Source organism: Felis catus, chromosome D3, assembly GCF_018350175.1.
Source record: "Felis catus isolate Fca126 chromosome D3, F.catus_Fca126_mat1.0, whole genome shotgun sequence".
Classification (NCBI taxonomy): domain Eukaryota; kingdom Metazoa; phylum Chordata; class Mammalia; order Carnivora; family Felidae; genus Felis; species Felis catus.
Genome location: NC_058379.1, coordinates 8,169,960 through 8,184,798, shown reverse-complemented (window position 1 = coordinate 8,184,798; position 14,839 = coordinate 8,169,960). Strand labels below are relative to the sequence as shown.

Genomic DNA, 14,839 nt, shown 5'->3' with positions numbered 1-14,839 from the left:
ACGCTCTGATGCTTAGGGGCGCCTGGGTGGCTCAGTCAGTTAAGCGTCCGACTTCGGCTCAGGTCATGATCTCAGTTTGTGAGCTCAAGCCCCATGTCGGGTTTTGTGCTGACGGCTCAGAGCCTGGAGTCTGCTTCAGATTCTGTGTCTCCCTCTCTCTCTCTGCTCCTTCCCCACTTGTGCTCTGTCTCTCTCACTCACTCTCTCTCTCTCAAAAATAAATAAACATTAAAAAAAAATACTCTGATGCTTAGAAAAAGAGAAAGAGAAAGAAATCCCTTTGCAACTTTGAGCCAACTCAAACTGGCTTGGGGGAAAATTTTTTTTTAATTTCACATAGTTAAAAAACTCAGGGGCAGTTTTCAGGATTCAGGCATGGCTGGATCCAGATGTTCAAATAACATCATTAGGAATCTGCCTCCCTCCATTTCTTACATATGTTCTCCTCTGTTTTGGCATCATCCTCAGCTGTCCATTTCTACACAGTGGTTTCAGGCAGCTCCTTATATCTTGCCAGGTTAGCAATCTCAATACAAAGAGAACATGTCTTTGCTAAAAGTTTCATCAAAGGCCTCACGCAGATGCCATTGGCTCTGACTGGCCCAATATGAGCCCCATGCCCACTGCTGAAATAATCACTATGTTTGGATCATACCATACTCTCAATGGCTGATCTTGGACTTGCCTTGAATCAGCTCCTTGCCTGCAAACTACATGGACCAAGTATGGACAGAGATGGTTCTCCAAAGGGAAACTGGGGTGCTATCTCCAGAATAAGGAGGGAGGGGATGCTGGGCATGCAAAATCCATAGATGCTCACAATGCCTTCTCCAACAGTATATTATTTATGTCATATAGTGCTAAGCAGCACAAGAGTCAATGAGATAGAAACTGAGAGGACAGAAAGACCACCGAGAATAAAAACCACAAGGGCCCCTAAGGGAAGACCATGCAGACATTCTTCCCCTCTGCTTCCAAAGTAATCGTAAACCACTTTTAGGGCAAACTTGTCTGAAACTCTCACCTTGTATGGAAAAACAACAAACCTTTAATTGTTCTCCTCTTGGTGTGTGGACTCCAGTGCTTCTTTGTTTAAAACACTCATGTTTTTGAGCACATCCCAGAAGGCAGAAGCAGAACGAATGGGTATCCTATTTTCAGTCTCTGTGGCCTCTGTTACCGTGAACAACTTGGACTCATCTATGGAAGTCACGGTCACAGACTCCCTCCTCTGCTGGAGCTAACAATTACATGTTAGAGCAAAAGAGCACTGCTCTGAATGTCAATGAAGTAACCTTTTCCATTCTGTTTTCAGGGAGGGAAATTTGACATTATCCAGCTGGTCGTGTACATTGGCTCAACCCTCTCCTACTTTGGTTTGGTAAGGGATTCTTTCCCGTGCTTTAGGAAAGTGATTTGGCAAAAAGAAATCTCGCTAACATGGCCCTGGTCTGGGTTTTTTCCCAGGCCACTCTGTTCATTGACTTTCTCATCAACACTTACTCGAGTAAATGCTGCCGATCCCACATTTATCCATGTTTCAAGTGCTGCGAATGCTGTGCAGTCAATGAATACTACTACCGGAAGAAGTGTGAGACCATCGTGGAGCCCAAGGCGGTAAGGCGCGTCGCGTCAGGAGGTGCCAAAACACCCAGAAAGTCCATCAGATCACTGAGAACCGTGCAAAAATAAGGCCAAAATCACAAGTGTAATCCCATGGTGGACAAGTGTATGGACTCTACCCTGATCCACCACTCTCAGATGAATCCTTTTTGGTCTTAGGGAAGAATAGAAATAAAAATAAAGAGGCAAGATAGAGGGAGAACAAATTTTTATGTTCTAGGACTTGTCAATTTCATCAGAGTTATTAATTTAGTTCAGCAAAAAAAATAATAGTAAAATGACTTTGGAGAACAATTTGGCAGTATCTAGTAACATTTAAGTGGGACATACTTTACAGCCTGGCATTTCCACTTCTCCATACCTGCCCTTGAGAAGCACTCACGTGAGTGCCCAAGCGGTACCATGTACGCTTGATCCATTGCAGCACTGTCTGTAACAGTGAAGAAAGAGCATCTACCCAAGTGTCCAACAGGCAGACGGTGAAAGAAACTATGACTGGTCCATAGTAAGGAGTGCCAGGCACCAGTTTAAAAGAATGAGGTGGATAATATTAAGAGCAAACATTTTACAGCACTTCAAAGTGCTTCATATCTATTAATTCGCTGAATCTTCACAACAACCCTATAAATAGATGCTACTATCATCTCTTTCTAAAGATGAGGAAGTTGAGGTGTAGGAGGGTTAAATAATTTGCCCAAAGCCATACAGCTACTCAGTGGCAGAGCTGAAATTCCAGCTTTAGGCAGGCTGGTTTCAGAATCCAGAATGCATCTTCAGGACCACTGTGTCATAAGTACTGGCATGAACAAACATCCAAAATGCGTTATTGAAAGCAAAACAGCAAACTACAGGACAACATATATGGCATGATATATAGGCTAAAACACAACTACAGACATATACTTACTTTATGTGTTTTCTACATGTATATTATATGTGTACACATATACACACAAATACACACATATAATCTATATATATGTATGCTCTATATTTTCCACATTTATTATACACACACACATTTGTGTATAGGGAGGGTAACATGTACACTAAAAGTTACTGGACACACACAAAAGTGACAACAGTGATTCCTTCTGCAGAGGAGCCTAGAATGGGGGACTTGTCAAAGGGAATTTTAGCTCATCTGCATTGTTTCAACTTATTTAATTTGGGTTTTAGTAAGCAAGTCCCCTACACTTGGTTCCATGATTTCCCCCCATCAAGGAGAGATCTCCAGTACCTAAAACAACAAAGAAGGTTTCTTTGTCTTTCCCTCACCCAAGAATGTTATTGTTCTTTCCCAGCAGCTGAATGCACAATTCACTGGCCACTGTACATGTATTATACAATTTGAAATAAAAGTTCATTTTGAAACTGAAAACAATTACCATTTCACGGCCCAAGATGGGATGAAACTCGACAAAAATAATAAACAGCTTAAGCTGCAATAGTACAGTTTTCTGGAGATATTCCATCTAGAGTAACTGAAATTGAGGGAACACAACAAAGGACTTTTACATCGCACGTGGGAGACTTAAAAATAGCAGGTGGTAAACCGAGGAGACTCCAAGCCGGCATATTACGTGCATAGGGCTCCACAGCTAATTTACCTTTAGACTCAGACATCATTCTTGGCTAGCAAGAGTTTTGGGTCAGCTTCTCTACAGTATGTTGTTGGGTAAATAGGAATAACATTTGCCTTTAGATATGTTTCAGGTGTGTGATTGTTGATAATTCTGTACAAAAATGGGTAAAAATTTTAACCCTTTTTTCCTAGACGTTAAAATATGTGTCCTTTGTGGATGAATCCCACATTAGAATGGTGGACCAGAGGCTACTTGGGAGAAGTCTGCAAGGTGTCAAAGGTGAAAAAGTCCCAGTAAGTTAAAACACTTAGTCTTTTTTTTTAAAGAAAATGTGTTATTAAATATAAATATATCTATCAATCTGGGTGAGTCACAATTGATGAATTCTAACACAGTTAAGTACATGTAACCAGCACTCAGAATATTATTAGCAGAAACACTTTTCATGCGTCCACCCAATCACACTACCTTCTCTTAAAAGTCATCACTATCCTGCCCCCAAAGATTAGTTTTATCTCTTCCATAATTTTATAAAATTTGAATCCTATGTGTATTTAGTATATACTCTGTGGAGTGTCTAGCTCCTTTCATTCAACATTATTTTTGTGAGTCATCCATAACACTGAATATAGCAATAGTTCATTCTCATGGTGTATCATTTCCATTTTATAAACATCCAATTTATTTATCCCTTCTATTGTTGATGGACATTTGGGTAGTTTCCAGTTTGTAGCTCATGCCAAAAATTCTGCCATGGTAAACATATAGTACCTACAAGTGGACCTGGTGGATCAGAAGACAGGCATATGATACTACCAAACCATTCTCTAAAGGGGGTGGTTTGTTTTTTGTTTGTTTTTGAGAAGGGAAGGGGCAGAGAGATCGGGAGAGAGAGAGAATCCCAAACAGGCTCCAAGCTGTCAGCACAGAGCCCCATGCAGGGCTCGATCTCATGAACCATGAAATCATGACCTGAGCTAAAATCAAGAGTAGGTCACCTAACCATCTCAGCCACCCAGCCACTCCTAAAGGAAGTGCTTTAATTCCCACTCTCCTCAGCAGCTCTGATTGCCAGATAGCTTCACTAACTGTATTATTTCTATAGCTGCCATAATAAGTCACCACAAATTAAGTAGCTTAAAACAACAGAAATTCATTTTCTCACAATTCTGGAGGCTGTAAGTCTGAAATCAAAACATTGGTAGGGCTCCGCGTGAAGGCTCTAGAGGAGGATCCTTCTTTGCCTCTTCCAGCTCCTGGTGTTTATTACACCTGCTAGGACCTCTGGTACAATACTGATTAGAAGCTGTAATAGCAAGCCTCTTTGTCTCCTTCCCTACCTCAGGAAGAAAACTTCCTATATTTTACTATAGTATTTGCTGTAGGTTTTTTTTTTTTAAGTTTATTTATTTATTTTTGAGATAGAGAGCGAGAATGCAAGCAAGTGGGGGAGAGGCAGAGAAAGAGGGAGAGAATGAGAATCCCAAGCAGGCTCCACACTGCTAGCACAGAGCCCAATATGGAGCTCAAACTCATGAACCTTGAAATCAAGACACGAGCTGAAATCAAGAGACAGACACTTAACTGACCAAGCCACCTGGGCACCCCTGTTGTAGGGTTTTAATGAATGCTTTATTAGATTAAGAAAAGTCCCCTCTGGGGGCACCTGGGTGGCTCAATTAGGTGAGTGTCTGACTTCAGCTCAGGTCATGATCTCACAGTTCGTGAGTTCGAGCCCCACATCTGGCTCGCTGCTGTCAGTGCAGAGCCCATTTCAGATCCTCTGTCCCTCTCTCTCTCTGCCCCTCCTCAGTTTGTGCTCTCTCAAAAATAAAATATTAAAGAAAGAAAGGAAGAAAGGAAAGAAGGAAGAAAGGAAGGAAGCCCCTCTGTTCTCAGCTTGCTAAGAATTTTTATCTCAAATGGATACTGAATTTTAAAATAATGTTTTTTTCTGCTTTTTAAAAAAATGATCAATGAGCTTTCCTTTTTCTGTTATGTGGTGAATTACACAAATTGATTTCCAAATATTAAGCCAACCTTGTATTCCTGCAATAAAATCAACTTGAATGTAATGTATTATTCTTTGTATTTATTGCTGGATTTGATTCACAAATACTTAAGATTTTATATCTCTTATTGAGAGAGGCTGGCCAAAATTTTTCCATTCTTGAAATGTCCTTGCTGGATTTGGGTGTAATGTGAACTTGGGGCAGGGAGGAATACACACAACATAAAATTTACCATTTTAACCATTGTAAAGTGTACAATTCAGTGACATTTAAAATTCAAAATTCAAAAGTTTATCCACAATGCTGTGCAACCATTGCACTATCTAGTTCCAGAACATTTTCATCAACCCACAAGGAAACCCTGTATTCACTCAGCAGTTACTCCTCATACCCACTTCCCCCTGGTCCCTGGAAATAATTTTTTTTCCTGGCAATCATCCATCTGCTTTCTGTCAGCATGGATGGACCTATTTGGGACATTTCATATAAACAGAATCATACAAAATTCGTATGATTTTTGTGTCTGACTTCTTTCACTTTTCATAATGTTTTCAAGGTTCATCCATGTTGTAGCAGGTGTCAGTACATTGCTCCTATTTTTTTTTAGATGAATAATACTCCACTGCATGGATATAACATATTTTTAAACAAACTATAGAAATGATCTCTGAAAGTACAAGTCTTTGGACATAACATATTTTTATCCATTCATCCGTTGGCAGACATTTGGGTTGTTTTTACCCTTTGGCTATTGTAAATAGTGCTGCTGTACGCACTCATGTATAAGAACTACTTAATTTAAAGGAATGTACTCAGGGGCACCTGAGTGGCTCAGTAGGTTGGGCATCTGATTTCAGCTCAAGTCATGATCTCACTGCTCGTGAGTTCAAGCCCCATGTCCGGCTCTGTGCTGACAGCTCAGAGCCTGGAGCCTGCTTCAGATTCTGTGTCTCCTTCTCTCTCTTCCCCTCCCCAACTCACACTCTATCTCTCTCTCTCTCAAAAATAAACATTAAAAATAAATAAAGGTACAGACTCAAACTCTGTGAATGAAGGTCTGTGTTACAAAGAACAGATATGAATTATGGCAACTTTTCTTGGAGGATAACAAATGGATTTGCCAGAAGAAGGAGCCTGGTGGAAAGAGAGAGGGCAGAGCAAAGTCAACAAACATTTACTGCCTATAATGTGCTGGGTACCGTCCTAGGCACTGGGGATACAGCAGTAACAAAGCAGACAGGGCCCCCGCTTTCATGTGGAAGAAGAATCATCAGGCGAACATATCAATTAGGAAGATTATCTCAGATAGTGATAAGGACGATGAAGAACACAGTATCTCATGATGCGCCAAGAAAATGACCTGGGTGGCGGGAACTCCCTAGACTGGGGTGGTCAGGGCAAGAAAGTCTCTCTGAAGAGGTGATACCTGCCTTGAGGCCTGGCTATTCTGAATTTCACTTTCCAAATCTGTAAAATGGAGATAAGGACACATATCTCATGAGGTTCTTCAAAGGCTAAATAAGTCGAGTTTATAAAACACTAGCACAGTCTTGATACATATATTTGATAAATGAGAGCTACTATTCATGGGATATTAGGTGTAATTTTATAAATTAATACCAAAATTAAAGAACCTAGACACCTGGGGGTTGTCATTGCTGATGGGCTTGGAAACTTGACTTTTTCAGAGACCCTCAACGGACTTCACAGACTTGTCCAGGCTGCCCATGTCTCTCTGTGACCCACCCCCTATACCTGGACAGCCGGAGGAGATGCAGCTGTTAAGTGAAGTGACTCCTAGATTCGGCGACAGCCCTGCCTGGTGCCAGTGTGGACACTGCCTCCCGTCCCAACTCCCTGAGAGCCACAGGTGCCTGGAGGAGCTGTGCTGTCGGAAAAAGGCTGGCGCCTGCATCACCACCTCGGAGCCATTCAGGAAGCTCGTCTTGTCCCGGCGCGTCCTGCGGTTCCTTCTGCTCTACCAGGAGCCCTTGCTGGCGCTGGACGAAAACGCCAACAGCCAGCTGCGGCACTGTGCCTACAGGTGCTACACCACCTGGCGCTTCGGCTCCCAGGACCTCGCTGACTTTGCCATCCTGCCCAGCTGCTGCCGCTGGAGGATCCGGAGAGAGTTTCCCAAGAGTGAAGGCCAGTACAGTGGCTTCAAGAGTCCTTACTGAAGGCACGGGGCTGAGCAGTCATGTGAACATGACCTTTGTTTGCAACCTGAGCTTGACCTGCAAAGATCTGTGGCCAAATTTTCAGCCAAAGGGAAATGTGTTTTCCTCTCCTGCAGCTCTATGTGTGTCAGAGAGCAGACCGAACAAATAGGCACATAAGCCAGAACCCCTCAGCATGGACCGAGTCAAGAAATTCAGATTGATGTCTCAGTTCTGTCACTGGGAAGTTGTGTGATCCTAGGCCTTTAACCTCTGTTCCTCGTTGCCGTATTACCCAACCTATCTCACAGAGATACTGGAAGGACAAATTGGGAGAGTGTACATGAACTTTCTTGTTCATGCACAAAGAGCTGCTACATGAATGCAGAGCCTCCTTATGAGGCCAGAGTGGGACAATGGACAACTACGAACAAACCCTAACAAACCGTTTGGGTGCTGGTTGGAAAATGTGGATGATTAAAAGTGGCCACAAATTCTTTGGCGCTGATGCCTCAGAACCTGAGGGTTATGTCTCCTCCCCTTGCATCTGGGCAGCTCTGATTGCTTTATCCAGTACTACAAGTAACGCTGTGCCAGCTTTGGGGTCTTGGTCTTGAGGCTGACAGAAAGCTTCCACTTCCTGTCCCTTGACACATCTGCTGTGAAGGAAGCTAGCCCCGGTATAAACGTCCATCCTGAGACCACCCTACTGTGAGGAAGCGCAAGTGGCCACATGGAGAATAGAGACACCTGACCAGTCCCCAGCTTTCAGGCCTTCCAAACCCACTCACTAGACATGGGAGAGAAGCATTCAGGTCATTCCACACCCTGCTCACATATTACTGCAATTGCATGAGACGCTTCCCAGGGAACCCACAGAACAAAATTGTTGCTGTTCTTTTTGTCTTAACGTTTATTTATTTTGAGAGAGAGAGTGAGCACGTGCAAGCAGAGGACAGGCAGAGAGAGAAGGAGAGACAATCCTAAGCCGGCTCTGCGCTGTCAGCACAGAGCCTGACGGGGGCTCAGTCCAACGAGCCATGAGATCACGACCTGAGCTGGAATCGAGTCAGACGCTTCACCGACTGAGCCACCCAGGCACCCACGGAACTGTTGTCTTAAGCCACTAAATTTGGGTTGTTTGTTACACAGCAACAGATGACTGGGACAGAGAGCAAGCCTGACTCACTGGAACAGAGACTCAGCCTATACCTGGACCACCACAGAAGTCCCTTAGGGGCTTAGGTGTCTGTTCAGCAATTCTATAGGGGCTGCAGACCAAATCAGGTAACCCACCAGACCAGCTCTGGAATCCATCCGATCTCACTGCTGAGCTACCCAATACATTCTAATCCACATCCTACTTCTATGACTGGAAGTAGCTACTGCTGTTAAAAACTAGAAAAGGCCACGTTTATGCCTTTAACGTTCTGTACTTTGCAGACAATTAGAATGGATGAGGTTTGGATGCTCCTTAAAAAGTAACTCACACCCAAATCTTTATCATTTCTATACGTCAACTGCTAAGAATATGAAAATGGAGAGTCAGGAGGTTTTAGGATCCTCCTTCAGGATTTCCTTTTCACGGTTTTGGCACTGGAATTGATTATTTCTAAACAACTATTTTAAAGAATAAATAGAGACCACTATTCAACACTGTGAGTGATGAAGGATCTGTGATTTTTTAGCACATATTCCAAGATTTGCCATTTAGATACTTTTTGAAAACCAGATGCTTTCTACTGTATTAATGTAAATCAAATATGAACAAGACACTTTTTTTTTTGACCCAGGATTTTATCTGGCTTTAAACTCAGGAATAAGCTAGGCCAGACTGAACTTTCATTTTTGCTACTGTTCAGAGGTAGTAGATAGGACTTCTTATATATATGAGATCTTTTTGAAAAGTGAATGATACATTACTTCTTCAGAATTTAAACTTTTACTCCTAGAATTCTATGTAAGAGCTACAGATCTCCATTCTGACAGCCTCTGAGCCTTTATACTTTTTTTTTTTTTTTTTTTGTTTGTTTCTGGTGCCTTCTCCCTGGTTTCTATCACCTCTGGACGTCCCAAATGGAGTCAGAATGTGGAATGACAGGTAGTCACTGGATCCACCTACTATTCTCCTCTGCCTTCCTCACAGATGCTTTAGGTGAGAGAGTGATGTGTTATGCCAACCGTGTGTGAAATGTCTGACACTTCCTGCAATAATATGCACCATATTTGTAACTTGTTTTTACCCTACTGCATAAAGTAATGTCATCAGCAAAGGTATCCCAAGGAGAATCACACTTTGTAGGGACTGTTTCCTTGGACTTACTTCCATTATTCTATATGGTAATTGCCGGGTAGTCACTGTTTCCTGTCTGTGTTCATGCTTTTTTGTAAACGTTGACAGATTTCATGTAGCATTGGTAACGAACTTGCATTCCTCTCTTCAGAGGGCACAAGTCTTTGCACACTTCCTAATTCTAGCTTGGCAATGTACTTGTCTTAACTAGACTGTTTTGATAATAAAAAGTAATGTATAATTTATAACTGAAGTGCTCCTTTTACTTCCTTTTCTCAGAAGATCCCCAAATCACAGTCACTCATTGACACTTTCATTCAACATATATTCACTGAAGCACTATGACATAGTAAGATATATATTCGGTCTCTATTCCCAGTTCCTGACACCAAGATACATATTTGGTCTCTGTTCCCAGAGCTTCTAAATCCCTTGGAATTTTCTGGGTGTTAAGAGTGTCGTATATTCTAATGAGGCAACTCTTGGTGGGCTCCTAACTTCAGGACGGGGGCTGGTAACCAGAGAGACCAAGCCATGATCGGAAGCTTAGAACTTTGAGCCCCACTCTGCATCCTCCAGGATGGAGAGGGGTTGGAAATTTAGTTAATAATTGATTGTGCCTACGTAACAAAGCCCCCGTAAAATTGTCTAAATTGTGAGATTTGGAGAGCTTCTGGATTGATGAATACATCTACATGCTGGAAGGGTGGTGTTCCCCAACCCCACAGGGACAGAAGCATCTGTGCTCAGGCCCCTTAAGGACCTTGCTCTATGTACTTCTTCATTTGGTTGTTCATCTGTATCTTTTATTATATCCTTTATAATAAACCAGTAAATGTAAGCAAGGGTTTCCCTAAGTTCTATGAACCATTACAGCTTGACATTTGGTGAAATCAGGAGGGCGTAGTGGCTTAAATGCAAATTCCCCTCCCCAACCTGTTCCCGTAGAAGAAGTCACCTAGACAAATGACCTTCTTTGGCATATGGAGCAGATGCACTTTCTGCTGACCCCTGAATAGAGAGTTTGAGTTCTCTGCCACCCATGGAATTATCCAAAAGACAATCACATCCTCCTGTGGGAGCCACAGGGCACCTCACTCTCATGATACTGCAAAACATGACTGCCTCCCACTGCCTCTGGTTGTTCACTCTGTTCCCAAATGCAACCTTCTGACCCCTGATTATGTGATTAATAAACTGCTGCCAATTTCACCTGTGTAATGATGGATGTCATGCATTTGGCCATCTCCATAATCTTAGGATGGGAATCCTTCCCTCACCAATGGGGTGAAAAGGAGGTGATTAAAACACCCCTAATTCCTGGCCAACTGGCCGCCCTCAAAAATTAAAAGGCTTGGCATGGTTGCTGCACAGTAACTGTCTGTATAAAACCCTGCCTTGTAGAGCCTGCAAGAAACTGGGACCACCACCCCCCTTTTATTCAAATGAGCCAAACGTGTGCACTGGGTGTGGTTTTTCACTTCCTACTGCTTATATATTTCTCAACCCATATTCTAATCCCATGCAGTCATCATTCTGGGAATCCCGAGTGTCCCCTGACTCATTTCTGCCCTCTTTGGAAGAGATCACTATCTTTTTTTGCTTTTACTGTGATCTTTCAGTTTCCTCTTTTCCAGTCCCAGAAGGATTACAAATTATGTTTCCAGACATGATTCACAGAGAGGATTTTGCATTTCTAACATCCTTAGTTCCTCTTAATTGTCAAGGTCACATGAGACTGAGTCTTCTGGAATCAGCAGAGGAGGTAGCTAACACTGACTGGCCATTTTAACCAAATAATTGCCTTTTTTTTTAAGTTCATTTTATTAATTTTGAGAGAGAGAAAGAACAAGGGAGAGACAGAGAGAATGGGAGAGGGAGAGAATCCCAAGCAAGCCCTGCACTATCAGTAAAGAGCATGACACGGGGCTCGAACTTACAAACTGTGAGATCATGACCTGAGCCAAAATCAAGAGTCAGATGCTTAACCAACTGAGCCACCCAGGCACCCCTAAATAACTGCCATTCTTGACAAGGTTGAATAAGTGTCTTATGCAAGCTTGTTGAGTATGGTAACTTATGAGCTATATTTTATTTCCCCAAGCAAAAAATAAGCTCCTCAAAGGCAAAGGGTTCATCTTGGTTTGGGGTCCATTGCATGCCTATTCCAGCACATGGTACAGTAGGAAAGAGACTCTGGAAACTGATCACCTGAAGTCAAATCCTGCTCACTCACTAATTAGCTCAGTGGCCTCAGGCAGTTTATCCAATTCTTAGAATGCTCAGTTGTATCTTTGTGTCCAAGGGTTGTTTTAAGTCTTAAATATTATATGTGTAAATGTATGTAGAGCACTTTGCTCACCACCTGTTGCAGTGTAAGCACTCAATAATGTTGGCTATTATTATTTTTTAAAGTTTCAGGGGCACCTGGGTGGCTCAGTCGGTTAAGCATACAACTTCTGCTCAGATCATGATCTCGCAGATCATGGGTTTGAGCCCTACATTGGACTCTGTGCCGACAGCTCAGAGCCTGGAGGCTGCTTCAGATTCTGTGTCACCCTCTCTCTCTGCCTCTCCCCCACTTGTGTTCTCTCTCCTTCTCTGTCTCTGTCTGTGTCTCTCTCAAGAATGAATATTAAAACAATTTTTTTAAATAAAGTTTTAGCCATAGGTCTAAATATGCTAGCTAGTCATTGATATTATTTTTTTAAGTTTATTTATTTATTTTTAGAGAGAGAAAAAGAGAGAGAGCATGAGCAGGGGAAGGGCAGAGAGGGAGAGAGGATCCCAAGCAGCTTCCACGCTGTCAGCATGGAGCCCAACTCAGGGCTCTATCTCACAAACCATGAGCCAGATGCTTAACCAACTGAGCCACCCAGGCGCCCCTGTTATTTGGATGCCCTAGTATCACTCCTAAACCCCAGGCCCATATATTTAACCACCTCTGGATATTCTACTTAAAATACTTTAGAGGCAAATCAAATGGGTACAAAGGAGAAATCACTATCTATCTCTGCTCTCTCCACCTCACCCACAGGTGCTCCTCCAGAAGTTCCAAGCTCAGTAATAGTGTCACCTGCCATCAGCTCAATTTCCCAAACCAGAAATCCAAGGGACAGTCTCCATGTCCCCTGTCCCCTTTCTCTATCCCCATTCCATTCAATCTCATTAATTCCCTCAGCAAACATTTACTGAGCAACCCAGCACTGCACAGTTGGTGTGAATAAACAAGTAAACAAGACAGGCTCCCCTGGAGGCTAGGTGCAGTGGGGGAAGCAGGTAAGCGATATGTAAAGAGATGGGAATAGCTTGGGATAAAGGGTATGAGAAAAACAAGCAGCATGCTGTGAAGAAACAATAGAATTACTTCTGACAGCGGTCAGGGATGGCCTCTCCAAGGAAGTGGCATTTAAGCTGGATCTGAATGTCAGGAACTTGACAAGTTGGAGGAACACAGGGACAGCAAGTACAAACACTGAAGTGGAAAAAAAGTGTGTTCCAAGAGCTGTCCGATGGCGAGTATGACAGGGACATTTACTATACAGTCCTCGTCTTCTGGGTCTATTTGGGGAGGGACTTGTTTTCTTACTGCTTCATAAATGGTGTGGGTCCACCCCAGTGAACCAGAAGGTTAAAGAAAGGCAAAATCCACACAGGCAAGAGTAACCATGGGGGGCTTTGTGGAGCTCGTGACACATGAGCTGGCCCTCCCTAGATGAAGAGAGCGGGAACATGGGACACACTGTCTGGTGGGATGAGAAGAGGCACTGCTGACAGGAACAGCAGCATGAAGCAGGCCCAGAAAGAAATGAGAATGTATGTGCTCAGATTACTGGTAGACCTGGCTGGCTCCCCAGAAAGGAGATGAAGATTAAAAAGAGACTTAAACAAAACAAACAGGAAAAAAAAAAGCGTAGATGTTTGGACCAATTGCAAAGTCAAGATGGGGCAACTCTTGGGTTGCCCAGGGACATGAGGAGAGCAGTGACTCAAGAACATCCTTTGGGCAGTCATGAGGATGTTGGCTGGAGGGGAAACCTAGAAAGTTGGCGGGGATCATATAGGAGTGACTAAGGAAGCAACCTGACAGGAACCCCTGGGGGAGGGGAAGGAAAAGAAAAAAAAAAAGAGAAAGAGAGGTTAAAATGGGAGAGAGCCAAAGCATAAGAGACTCTTAAAAAATGAGAACAAACTGAGGGCTGATGGGGGGTGGGAGGGAAGGGAGGGTGGGTGATGGGTACTGAAGAGGGCATCTTTTGGGATGAGCACTGGGTGTTGTATGGAAACCAATTTGACAATAAATTTCATATATTAAAAAAAAAAAAAAAGGAAGCAACCTGGACTCCTAAGTTGGTGATGGTGACAGGAAGAAAAGAAAGAATCCAAGAAAGAATTGTGTTAAATTCCTTCAGGTCCAACAATGGGGGATTGGTCAAATACGTTAAGGCACACTCATGTAACAGAGTTGCACACAGCAACTTCTTAAAATGATGCCAGAGATGGGTATCAAATGACACTGAGAGACAGTCAAGGCAGGACACAATGTGCATGACATTTTTCCTTAAGGACAAGGTGAGCCTTTAATAAGAGTGCTCTCTCTCTTTTCCAGCAAAGATAGTATTTGTTAAAAACCTTTAATCTTTCTTGAATGTACATTTAAGAAGAGCCTCCTCATTCCTCATTGGAATATACCATGGATAATGACAAATCAATTTAGAGATATCAGAAAAGGTCAATGGCATTTCCTGAAATCCAAAAATCCAGATTAAAAACCATCTTTTCAGTTTTCCGTCTATCATGGTTTGTTTAGGTAAGTTAATGAAGAGTTAGCTTATGGCTGGCTCTCTACCCTGTCATGGGCTGAAGTTTGCACCCCCACTGGATGCACATGTTGAAATACTAACTCCCATTATCTCAGAATATGACTGGTTTGGGGGATATAGCCTTCAATGAGGTGATTAAGGTAAAATGAGATCATACAGGTGGGCTCTATTCCAATCTGACTGGTGTCCTTATAAGAAGAGATTGGGACACAGGTGCAGAGGGAAAGGACTAGGAGAGAAGCCTAGAAAAAATGAACCATGTTGATACCTAGACAGATGTTGGAGTTTTGCCCTCCAGAATTGTGAGGAAACAGATTTCTATTGTTTAAACCACACTGTCTAA

The 14,839-nt window shown here is 42.7% G+C and overlaps 2 protein-coding genes across 11 annotated transcripts in view; one reads left to right on the top strand and one right to left on the bottom strand.

Annotated features, from left to right (window-relative positions):
* P2RX7 (purinergic receptor P2X 7) overlaps window positions 1–12,914 on the top strand; it is a 51,114-nt gene extending 38,200 nt beyond the window's left edge. For 5 of the 10 annotated variants that reach the window (XM_011287830.3, XM_003994650.6, XM_019814512.2 and 2 more), the window contains 4 exons: window positions 1,316–1,381; window positions 1,468–1,617; window positions 3,401–3,502; window positions 6,910–7,451. In XM_011287830.3, the coding sequence (XP_011286132.1) occupies window positions 1,316–1,381; window positions 1,468–1,617; window positions 3,401–3,502; window positions 6,910–7,401 (810 nt within the window). In that variant the 3' untranslated portion in view covers window positions 7,402–7,451. Of the gene's footprint in view, window positions 1–1,315; window positions 1,382–1,467; window positions 1,618–3,400; window positions 3,503–6,909; window positions 7,452–8,532; window positions 9,920–12,710 lie in introns of those variants that run through there. The other 5 variants (XM_045041423.1, XM_019814513.3, XM_045041424.1 and 2 more) reach the window with 5 other exon arrangements.
* IFT81 (intraflagellar transport 81) overlaps window positions 1–14,839 on the bottom strand; it is a 229,327-nt gene that overhangs the window by 196,451 nt on the left and 18,037 nt on the right. The gene's annotated exons all lie outside the window — the stretch shown is intronic.